Below are 12,974 nucleotides of genomic sequence, written 5' to 3'. Positions count from 1 at the left end.
CCGTTGAAGCACGAGATGGATGATGACTTGCTTTTACTGTTAATGAATAGTGAACTTGTTGGAACAATTGCTGCTTTTACTATGGAATGTGCTGGATTCTTTCAGCTTACTAAATTGCCTTGTCGGAATTATTGATGCGAATATTTCCTGAACGCTCCATATGGTGACTTGGAATGATGACTGAATTTTCACATGGTAATTGACATGGTGTTCACATAGTGACTTGACATGAAGACTATGTTCACATGGCTTCATGCAAATGGGTCTTGAAAATCCTGGTAGTTGGTCCATTTAGCTATTTGGCTATTTGGATCGACTGATTGCTGTGAGGATGCATCTGAAGATTCTGAGTCTGAAGCTTTTTCATGTTCAGAGTGGAGCATTGCTGCTTCTGCAAGTAATTGTTGAGCTAGGTCTTGGAGCTGGGCAGCTTTGTCCTTGCTCTTTGTTCTTGTTGTCTTGGGTGACTTGATTGTTCCTTTGAGGGATAAGGATGGACTAATGTCCGATAATGACTATGCTGGAATGATTAGCGGCAATGGCTTGGTTGGAATAACTGGAGGTGGAGTGATGGGAAATTCAGAGAGGACCTGACTGATAACCCTTTGTTGATTGAATTTATCCCACCACTTGACTCATTTTACTCTGTAGACTTCACTGGTAACAACTTCATAATTCCACTTTAAGATCTATAGGACTTTGTACTTGGCCATGAATATTGGTAGAAGTGTAATTCTGTAGTTGAATTTGCTTTTGTTAAATTTGGTTGGAAATTTATGGAGATTTTCTGCATAAGTTCTTCTGGTAGGAGAATGGTTGTTGGGCCATGGATTGACCACCATTTTGGGAACCATGCAGGAAACTTTAACTTAAATTTTTGCCAAAATTAATGAACCATGAATGACTGAAATCTTCTGTCTGATGAAGAAAGATATTAGTCCAAACATCAATATAATCAAAATAATTGTAGTGAATATTAGGTAACTGGATGTATTGGGTGTGAAGGGGTTTACTTTTGTAAAGAGGTATTCCCCAATCGAACCGCTCAGGACCTCGCATGAAGGGGGCCCCAAAATTTTTTTATGTATACTTATATCTTTACTTTACGGGGAAACTTGATATAAGTTCAATTTTTTGAGCCAATAGTAGGAATAATCCAATTTATTAAAATAAGTCCAATTTGTTATATTTAATTATCTAATTATCAATAGTTATTTGTTCAATGATAAGATTTATTATAAAAATCAAATTTCTTCCCAATTATCTCTTTGCTTATTTCTTTTTATTTATCTTTTTGTTATTTCTTGTTCTTCCTCCTACTTTAAACCCCATTTATAGATTTTATTTTTAATTTTAATAATCAACCTATATCACAGGTTAATTATATTTATCTACCTATATGACAGATTCTTTTTTTTTATAATCAACCTGTCACAGATTAATGTGTCTTGCTTGTAGGTATGTTATGTTTTTTTACCTTTTAATTAGGTTTCATATCTCACGTATAGGTATTATATACATTCATATATTTGTTACTTGAGTTAGGGTAGAATGTTTTGCAGATAAATTTATATTAGTATATTAGTTTTTTTGTTATAAGATATTAAATATATTCTTTTGGAGTTGGAAAATGCATAATATTAGAAGATTTTAATTGATTTTTAATATTTTTAGAAAATATAAAATGAGTATAAAAGAAATAAAAACATATAATTAGATAACTGGACTCACTCCTAAAAACACTCTACATTTTTGGACCTGGATCTAAAAGCCCCCTTTATTTATTTTGGTCAAACTAATATGTTTTAAGCCTGAAAAAGGGATATATAAAAAAAATTTACATTTTAGTTTTCTTGTGAAAATAATGTGTCGGAAAGGCCTCATTGTAGTTTCTCGTCCTAGGCCACCAAAAACTCAGAAACGACACTAACTAACTATATAACTTATTAATGCTATAGTTTTACTAAAAATAAATTTAAAATTGTATTTAGGGTTTTAGGGGTAGTTAAAGTCGTGAAGAATGTGGAAATGTATTGGGTTAGAAATATGATTCGAGTCCAAGAAGAAAAAAAAAATTAAAGTATACTTTCAAGATCTCCTTAAACAAAAGAGGAAGACTAGACTTTGAGGTTCTTACAAGAAAAATTACACACATATGGCAACCCTCTGAAAATTATGCATCAAAACATTTTTTGGTCAACATTTATAAAAAATTAAAGTAGACAATGTACACACACATGACCACCGATAAATAATGGATATGAAAAGATTTATTTAATTGTTCAAGATTTTATATGTCTAATGTCATGTCAAAGAATATTAAAAAGAACATTATATATGTCTAGTGGCATATATGAGACTAGAGAATTTTGGAACTTATACACATGAGGGTGGTTTCCAGGAAATTTACCGGACTGAGATTGTCAACTATGGCCGGAATAAAATTGAAAAGGATGTTTAACTTCTCCGTTGGTTCTTGGGAGGTTCTGGGAGTCGAGACTGGGTCTTGCACATGGTTGGAAAGATTTTCTCATGTCATTATTTTATCACGTTATAATTGTTAATTGAACGGACAATGCGTTTTTTGAATAGGTGACAAGTATTTATTCGAGATAACATTAATGAGACCAAAACTTAATTCCATGAGAAAGTTTTGGAGTAGTTGAGCATCTTTGCATGTGTAGTTGTCAAGAATTCTACATTATAATTGATATAATTAATCTCTCTTAAGCTTTTGGTTAATTTTGCTTCTAAACCTTATTTTCCTCTAATATATATACAACTTGAGAGGAACTTAATATCTCACCTCTCACCAACAACATAGCATGCTAGTGCAACCTGATAACCCAATGTTTCTTGGCTTCCTTTCCATCCTATTTTTCTCTCGCTTTATATCTACAAATCATGCATGCCACCAAACTTAGAAGAGCTCTCTCATGGCCTTCACCCTTGCTCTCTCTTCTCCTTCTCCTTTAAATTGGACTTCCATCAATTGTTGCTATTGGGAGGGTATCACTTGCAATCAAAATGGTTGGATCACCCATTTACACTTGCCCTTCAAGGGACTCAAGGAGGCATTCATCCCTCACTTAGAAATCTCACACATCTCACCTACATAAATCTCTCTCACAATTCACTTTATGGTTCAATTTCACTAGAAATAGGAGAAATTGGATTCTTCCCTTTCGTGAATCGTCTTGAGATCCTTGATTTGAGCTATAACATTCTTTCCAGTGAGCTCCCGTTTTCTCTATCATCTAGTAGTATCCAAGTGGTGGATTTTTCCACCAATCACTTCCATGGTGTTATTCCATCTTCATTCTTCCATCAAACTAGAAATTTGACTAGTTTCAATGTAAGCAATAACACATTCTCGGGTTCTATCAGATCCTCGATTTGTCTCCATTATTCTCCCTTGGTCAAGGTATTGGATTTTTCCTTCAATAAATTTAGTGGCAAAATTTCTCAAGGATTAGGGGAGTGTTCCAAAATGCAAGTTTTTCGTGCCGGTTACAATAACCTTTCAGGATTACTTCCAGAAGATATCTATAATGCTACTACCCTTGAAGAAATTGCATTACCCGTTAATTCGCTTTACGAATCCATTAGTGATAGAATTGTCAACCTCACCAATCTTGCAATCCTGAACCTCTACTATAACCACTTCAGTGGTGTGATGCCTTTCCATTTTGGGAAGCTTTCTAAGCTGAAATTCATCTTCCTTCATTTCAACTATCTTGAAGGTTCTCTATGCTACTTAAAGCTTATCTTTGGGGCTTAATTTTCTGATATCGTTCTTCTCACCAAGGAGAAAAATATAATGTACAAGAGTGATTTACAAGGAAAGAAATAAACATCAAATAACCTAATTACAATCTGATTATAAGGACTAAAAAAAAGGTAACTAAACTAATTACAAAAAGTCAACTCTCCGACACTCCCTATCAAGTTGGTGCATAAATGTCGTTCATGCCCAACTTGACAAGAGAGTTGTAGAACGCTTGACTTGCAATAGCTTTAGTTAAGATATCCGCTAATTGATCCTCTGACTTTACAAACGGGAATTGAATAATATTCCCATCCAACTTCTCCTTAATGAAGTGTCTGTCAACTTCCACGTGTTTTGTGCGATCATGTTGAATTGGGTTATGTGAGATATCGATAGCTGCTTTATTATCACAAATAAATCATGAGGCTGAATTCGAAGGATACCCAAGTTCACCAAGTAACCTCTGAAGCCATAATAGTTCATATACTCCTTTTGCCATACCCTTGTATTCGCCTCTGTACTTGATAAAGCAACCACTTTCTATTTCTTACTTCCTCAAGTCACTAAGTTTCCTCCCACAAATGTAAAGTGACCAGATGTGGACCGACGATCAGTAACGTTGCTTGCCCAATCTGCATCGGTGTAACCTTCTATTTGGCAATGATCATTCTTGGAAAACATGATACCTCTACCTGGTGAGGATTTCAGGTATTGTAGGATGCGTTCAACTGCACCCATATGTGCCTCACTCGGAGAATACATAAACTGATCGACAACACTTACTGCGTATGCAATATCAGGCCTGGTGTGAGATAAATGAATTAACCTCCCAACTAACCTTTGATAACAATCTCTGTTAGTGGGAACTTGATCAGGGTGCATGGCAAGATGGTGATTTTGGACTATAGGGGTGTCAGCCGGTTTACAATCAAGCATTTCGATTTCAGCTAACAAGTCAAGAACATATTTTCTTTGAGATAGAAATATACCCTGTTTAGATTGAGCTACTTCTATGCTCAAGAAATATTTCAATCCACCAAGATCTTTCATCTCGAACTCAGTTGCTAAGTAATCTTTCAGCCTTGAGATTTCCTCTTTATCATCACCTGTAACAATCATATCATCCACATAAATAATAAGTGCCGTCAATTTACCCATTCGACATTTCAAGAAAAGTGTATGATTGGAATTGCTCTGCCTGAACCTATACTTCCTTATAGCCGTCCGAAACCTACGAAACCATACCCGAGGTGATTGTTTTAATCCATACAATGCCTTATTCAACTTACACACTAGTCCAGGGTTATGAAACCGACGCATAACCAAGTGGAATATCCATATACATTTCTTCTTTAAGATTACCATGTAAGAAAGCATTTTTCACATCAAATTGCTGTAATGGCCAATCCAAGTTAGCCGCCAACGAAAGTAACACTCTTATCGTATTAATCTTTGCTACCGGAGCAAATGTTTCTGTATAATCAACACCATACGTCTAAGTGTATCCTTTGGCCACCAATCGTGCTTTGTATCGTTCAATCGACCCATCAGCTTTGTACTTGATGGCGTACACCCATCGACATCCCGCTCTCTTCTTTCCTCGGGGTAGCAGAACTAAATCCCATGTTTGATTTTTCTAAAGTGCATCCATTTTTCTTCCTCCATTGCCTTGGCCCATTGATCATCAGATAATGCCTCCTTCAATGAACTTGGTGTGCTATCATTGGATATTTGTTGTACAAAAACTTTGCCGGGTTTTGATAATTTATGTGATGGCACATAGTTGGCAATAGGATATTTAGAGCATTTTGTTGTTTCCGGTGAATATCGATTGGGTGGCTTTCCCCGATTGTGCCTGAAAGGTAACTGATAATTCGGAACATCGGATACATCAATAGGGATAGTAGATCTTACCTCAGGAATATTCTCTGGAGTATGGTCCTCTGGTGGTACTATATTTTGAGATAAGGAGGGAGTCGTATCAGTAGAAGTCTTAAGATTGGCAAGTGGCTGCACTGTTGCTGTGGGTAAGCACAGCACTGCAGTGCCTGCCGCTAGTTCTGTGAGCAGCGATGCTGCTTCTGTTGGCTAGGCTGGCAGTGCAGCCACTGCGAGCTCGGCTAATAGTGGCAACGGAAGATCAGTGGTAGCAGCAGCCATGGTCCAAACCTGCTCGTCTTGCAGTGTCTCCCCCTGAAGAGGAGGGTTGGAAGAAGCTGAAGAGTAATACATCTCAGACTCAGAAAAAGTAACATTCATGGTAATATACATCCGACATGAAGGAGGGTGGTAGCAACGGTACCCTTTCTGATGTAATCCATACCTTCATGAAAACACACCGGAGAGCACATGGGTTAAGTTTTGTCCATTGATTTTTATGTAGATGAACAAAGTCAACACATCCAAAAACTCGCGATGGGAGCACCAAAACGGATGGTAGAGGCACGAATGTAGCAAGAACTTGCAAAGGTGTAAGAAAATTCAATACTTTGGATGGCATACTGGTTGATAAGGTAAGTGACAGTCTGAAGAGAAACATCCCAAGAGGAGCGTGGAACATCCGCCCCAATCAATAGCGATCGAGCTGTTTCTAATATATGGCGATTTTTGCACTCAGCCACCCCATTCTGTTGAGGAGTCTGAGGATAAGTAGTCTCGTGGAGGATTCTGTGATTAGTTAAATAATGTGTAAAATCATTATTAACATATTCACCATCATTATTAGAATGCAAAATCCGGATTTTAGTAGAAAACTGTGTCTGAACCATGGTGTGGAATGTCTTAAATGCCAGCAACACATCACTTTTATGCTTAAGAAGGTATAACCATGTCATTCGTGTGCAATCATCTATGAACGTTACAAACCACTTAATACCAGATGAAGTAGTAATCGGAGATGGTCCCCAAACATCCGAATGAACAAGACCAAAAGGAATATCACTTTTATTAGAATTTAACGGATAAGAAACACGGTGACTCTTGGCAAGTACGCAAGTGTCACATTTAAAGTCTGAAACTGAACAACCAACAAATAAATCCGGAACCATATGCTGTAAATAACTAAAAGACGGATGACCCAAACGGTGATGCCATAACCATATCTGACACCGTTTGTGATCAACGACTCTTTGGGCGAGATTGACCTGTCCTGTACTGACATCATCCACAAAATAAAGATCCCCCCTCTTAGTACCACGACCAATTATCTCCTTTGTGAGAATATCCTGAATAAGACAAAACTTCGGATACAATAGTACACAACAATTCAATTGCTCAGTAGCTTAGCCAGGAGACATTAATTTATGCTTTAGTGAAGGTACAAGTAGTGTATGCGGCAAAGAGAGGGTAGGCGTGAGGCGTACAGTGCCAGCACCAGTTACCGGTGAGGTGACACCATTAACATTAGTAATATTTCGTCGAATGGAATAGTATCACAAGATAAATCAGTGGGGTCATAGGTCATATGATCTGTGGCACCAGAGTCAATAATCCAATCGGACTAAGTATCACAATTATTCATATTAAAAGCATAACCATAGTTACCTGAGGACTCTGGAGGCATGTCGGAAGAACTCGAAACAGGAGGATTCATGGTAGGGTCAGTTAGGGTAGTAGTGTTTAGGGTTGTAGTGTTTAGTATAGGGGTAGGATTGGTTAGGATGAAATTGTTTCCACCGTGGAGTGGTGGTAGGTTCTTCATGGGAGCGTCGAGTTTGCTTGAGGGAACAGGCAGAGCAGAAATCTTAGGATTTCTGCTCTGATACCATGCTAATTTGAGCTTATCTTTGGGGCTTAATTTTTTGATATCATTCTTCTCACCAAGGAGGAAAATATATAATGTACAAGAGTGATTTACAAGGAAAGAAATAAACATCAAATAACCTAATTACAATCTGATTATAAGGACTAAAAAAAATAGGTAACTAAACTAATTACAAAAAGTCAACTCTCCAACACTCTACCCCCATCTCTGATGAATTGCACCAATCTTTCAGAATTACTTTTGGGGGATAACAACTTGGAAGGAGACATCTCCACACTCAATTTCTCCAAACTTAGTAAACTTAGTAAGATTGACCTATGGAGTTACAACTTCACTGGCCCCTTTCCAGTAAGCCTTTATTCATGCAAGTCTCTTAAAGCAATTTGACTCAGCTTAAACGACACAGAGGGACAAATACAACCTGAGATTCTTTTCTTGAAATACTTGTCCTTCCTCTCGCTTAGTGGTAACAAATGGACCAACCTCATGGGGGCAATGAACATATTGATGCGTTGTGAAAGTCTCATATTCGTGACCTTTTCATATAGGTTTATAGGTGAGGAAATTCCAGCTGATGATGGCCTCGTTGATTTTGATGGATTCAAAAATCTTCAAATATTGTCTTTGAGTCGTTGTGAGCTCACTGGTCAAATACCATTTTGGTTATCTAAGCTCAAGAAGCTAGAGATCTTGAATTTGGATTTTAACAGAATCACAGTGTCAGTTCCTATTTGGTTAGGGACTCTTCCTAGGCTCTTTTACATAAATTTAGGGTCCAACCAAATTTCAGGTGAATTTCCGAAGGAACTTTGCAGACTAGCGATGTTGCTATATGAAGGAACTTCGGCTCAAGTGTATAAAAACTACCTTGAATTGCCTATCTTCGTCAAAATTCGCGATGATGCAAAAGCGTTACAGTACAACTATTTATATTTCTTCCCACCATCTATATACCTATACAACAATAGCATCAGTGGCAATATACCAACTGAAATTGGCCAACTGCGGCTTCTCCATAAGTTGGGCCTTGGCTTCAACAACTTCTCTGGAAGCATCCCAGACCAAATATCCAACCTCAAAAACTTAGATACATTGGATCTCTCCAAAAATCATCTGACTGGAAAAATCCTAGAATCATTGAAGGGCCTTAATTTCTTGTCATATTTGAATTTCTCATACAATGATCTTGAAGGACCAATACCAAGAAGCACTCAGCTTCGAAGCTTCCAATCCTCTGCATTTGAGGGGAGCCGCTACCAAACGAATGCAGAACAACTAATGTAGTTGATGCAGCAGATAATGAGAATGGCGAAGATGTGGATGATGGGAAACAACTTCCATGGTTTTATATTTTCTTTGTTCTTGGGTTTATTGGAGGTTTTTGGGGAGTCTGTGGTTCTTTGATTTTTAAGATGTGGCGATATAGGTATTTCCAATTCATGGACAGTGTACCAGATAGGCTCTATGTTATGAGAATAATGTGTATGATCAGGATGAGGAGATGGCTGAGAAGTTAGATTATATGTACTTTGTATTCTTACATTGTATTAACCCTATGTATTTTCAGTATATTCTGGTTGAAGTCGAGACAAATATTGTGTTCTCATATACAAATTTTTTATTATTTTTTATTACTCTCTAAGTTCTACCTCCGAGAGTCCATGTCTTGCAGTTGTTTATTCTATTTGGAAGAAGAATTTAGTAGTTGGATCATTAGGGTTCGCGTCTAGCATCCAATGATTCTCCTGAAAACCATCTTTCAGATTTTATTTACTGCAAGTAAATCTCTCGGAAGCCTAATTCACCTAGAATGGTTCCCAACAATGTCTTCCGGTATTCAATCCTATATCATGTTAAAGTGTTGATGGAGAATGCCCTGCTTCGTCAAGGGAAGCCATACTGTGTAAAATCCAAGCTAGTTTGATAACTATTTTGTTTTTTAGTTTTTTATTTTCAGTTATCAAACAAGTTTTTAGTTTTAATTTTTAAAATTTTGAAACAAAAACCAAAAACCAAAACAAAATGGTTATAATAAAACCCCTAAAACCTGAAACCATTCTCTTCATTGTGTTATGATTATAACCTCCTCCTCTGTGTTCTATGTGATTGTTTTGTTTTACCTCCCATGAGTTCTCTAACTGCTAAACTCACCAGCTTTTTCTGGCCTTAAGGTTTGTGTATACCCAAGTTTGTATCATCAATCCATTAAATTGAGGTTGTTGGATGAATTAGTATTTTTTCCAGATGTTACTATCAAGGTTATAAAAGGCGTTTGGCGCTAATTGGGCTACGGATAAGAGTCTAGCGCTTAAACGTCTAGGCGTGGCCTAGGCAATTCTTTTTAATTTTAATTAAATTTATTATATGATATGTAAATAAATGTTACTTATACTTAAAAAAAATTCATAATGGTATGGGAATACATAAATGACATAGATTATATAGTATTAAAACATATTGAAAACATGGGGAACAAGTATATAATGAGTGTTCATCCAAGCTTGAACAAGTCTCTTATAATTATTGAAAAAATAAAATGCAAAAGGGTAATTATATTAACACCCCACAATCTTATGAATACGCCCCATAATTTTATTTTTTCAGTTAAATTCGCGTTTTTACCCTAACGAATTAAGTTCTGAAGTTCAAAATAAACCCTATCCACCCCCTTATGCCGGCTGCCAACCACCACAGTGTCTAGGCAAAAAATCTTAGCCACTCGCCATGCTCTCTCTCTCTCTCTCTCCATACATATATATATATATATATATGTATCCAATCATCAGCCACTCGCCGGTAGGTAATAGGGAATTGGGAGATGGGATGTGTGAATCAAGAGTGTTGGACAATTCTCGATCTATTAGAAAGTTGGTCTTGGTTGTCAACTTCGGCAACGTGTGGGGTTTTTGGATGTGCTGATATTGATGACGGAAACCTCTTATGTGGGTAGACCATGGCTATCTAGCTAGCTTTTTTGCCGTCATTTGTTTATGGGGATGGGGGGTGGCTTCAGAAAGATGGAGGACAAAGCTGGAATTTTAGAGGCATGTTTTGGATGTGGGGTGTATTCATAAAGATGTGGGGTGTTAATAAAACAACCCGATGAAAGTTATCTATTTTCTGTCTAAGCGAGAGTCGCAACCTAGGTATGTGCCTAGGTGGGCGAGTAAGAGGACCGCCTAGGTAGTTGCTTGCGTCCTTTCTTAATTTTCTAACACCTAGGTGGGCAAGTAAGCGGACCACCTAGGCAGTTGCTTGCGTGCTTTCTTAATTTTCAAACACCTAGGGATTAATCGGAACAGTAGCCAACTGCTTAACACTTAGGTAGAGCCTAAGTGAAGTTAGGCGGGAATTTTTAGAATAGTGATTACTATTAGTCTTAATTATCGTAATTATTATCTTGGAGTCAATTCAGCCGAGGATTAACCAAGATGGGGTGAAGTATTCCGTATGGTGTAAAAGATGTGACAATGTCTATATTATCTCCATATTATTCTCATCCAGTTCACGTAGTCATTATCACCCCTGTACTATGATTAGCACGTAATGGTCTCCAGGTAATAATGGGATAATATGCTAGTAGCATGAGTTTAATGTAGGTTTTTGGGGAGTCTCTGGTTCTTTGATTTTTAAGAAGATGTGGCGAGATAGGTATTTTCAATTCATAGACAGTGTACCAGATAGGCTTTATTTCCAATTCGTAACTGTACCACACAAAAGATGTAGATAAAGAGAGACAGAGGGATATTGCTATTATTGCTTTTACTCTTGAGCTTGTGTGTTGTTATATCATACATTGCATGCTCTTGATATAAAGACATTTACGGAAGTCTACAAGGAAAATTAATGCATGTTGAAAACCATATCATACAAAAAAAAAAAAAAAAAAAATCTAACAATACTACTATTTTTAGTGTTCTTACTTTTCACTTTTGGTTAAACCATGTGGGCATTCAAATCCCACATCTTTTACAAGTACAAGTAGTTAATTGAGCGATTTACTTTGTCCGGAGAATCAAAATGTTCATTTTCACATTTGCATGAAATACAACATGATATTGTAGAATTTTCTCATCTTTAGAGACATTTATGTTTTATTTTTTGGATTAAATTCTCAGATGATAACATATGTGTCTACTTAATACTTAATAGATAAACAATATTGTTCACCAAACCTAATGTATTTCACCATATACACGTTATAGTTGGAGTCATTTATTTATTCATCTTTTTAAGATAATTTATATGAATATATCAATCAATTTAAAGATAGTTTAACTTACATACATACATACATACATACATACATACACATACATATATATATGTGTGTGTGTAGGTGCGCGCGCAAGCGTGTGTCTACTTAATACTTAATAGATAAACAATATTGTTCACCAAACCTGATTAACGTATTTCACCATATACACGTTATAATTGGAGTTATTTATTTGTTTTTATTCATCTTTTTAAGATAATTTATATGAATATATCAATCAATTTAAAGATAGTTCATACATACATACATACATACACACACATATATATGTGTGTGTGTATGCGTGCACGCAAGCGTGTGTGTGGGTGATCTAGAAAAAACAAAAATTAACAATTTAGATAATAATTACATCCTAACTTTGACTCGTCCATTTATTTAATACGTCTGTGATCTCTAACTCAATGACCTTCAATTTGATTAGTTTTTTGCTAAGGCAATCTCTTAAAGACAATTGAGAAAACGAACAGTTTCGATTAAAACAATAGTACAGCATATTCGTTAATCACAATTGAATATTGGGAGTGAATCAGTTCTGGGTCTGCACAATTATAACCCATCCCACCCAAAAACACACATATTCGAAACTTGCTGAGGCAGACTTGAGACCAAAAAGAAAAATATAATAAAATACAAAAATGAAAAATCGCTAAGACAGACCACCGAAATACGGAGTACATGAGACCACACAATCATTTCCAAAACACCGCGTGGATGAAAGGAAAGCTGCCAAATCCCCGACATCGACACCCTTACGCGCGCTAGCCATGCATGCACCGACGAAGAAGAATCGTGTTAATCCGACGCGCTGGATACACGCGTGGCGCATACCTTCTGTGGAATTGTCGTTGCCGAGTAATTAATTACCAAATTAGTACAACAGTTTGCTAATTTTTGTTTGCTCGAGTAATACTTTGCTAACATATCCAGATATTTTCCATTGATTTTACCATTGGAGGAATGTTTACCATTTTATGATTTTGGCCCACTTGACTTCTGGACAAATAACTTGGTTTCTAAAAACATGTTTTAAACGTTTTCATCCCATTATCTGAGAAATACTTATATGGGAACGATTTCATTGTTATTGTAACATTTGAATCCATATAAGTTTTTCTCTTAGTATTTAATAGTAAAGTCTAAAGGTTTGATTGCATAGTGAGGCATAA

At 36.5% G+C, this 12,974-nt stretch overlaps 2 protein-coding genes across 2 annotated transcripts; one reads left to right on the top strand and one right to left on the bottom strand.

Moving 5' to 3' along the window:
- Positions 1–4,324: 4,324 nt before the first annotated feature.
- On the bottom strand, positions 4,325–4,927 carry LOC125470292 (uncharacterized mitochondrial protein AtMg00810-like). The gene has a single exon (XM_048569134.1). It carries the CDS (start codon positions 4,925–4,927, stop codon positions 4,325–4,327), a length of 603 nt encoding a protein of 200 aa, XP_048425091.1.
- Positions 4,928–8,027: 3,100 nt separating this feature from the next.
- On the top strand, positions 8,028–8,816 carry LOC103954786 (receptor-like protein 2). Its single transcript, XM_009366611.2, has one exon. The coding sequence runs from the start codon at positions 8,028–8,030 to the stop codon at positions 8,814–8,816; it is 789 nt and encodes a 262-aa protein (XP_009364886.2).
- The last annotated feature ends 4,158 nt before the right edge of the window (positions 8,817–12,974 follow it).

This window comes from the organism of the source record quoted next, unplaced genomic scaffold (assembly GCF_019419815.1).
Source record: "Pyrus x bretschneideri cultivar Hongxiangsu unplaced genomic scaffold, Pyrus_bretschneideri_v1 Contig5, whole genome shotgun sequence".
In the NCBI taxonomy this organism is placed as follows: Eukaryota; Viridiplantae; Streptophyta; class Magnoliopsida; order Rosales; family Rosaceae; genus Pyrus; species Pyrus x bretschneideri.
This window is presented reverse-complemented; position numbering and strand designations above follow the sequence as displayed.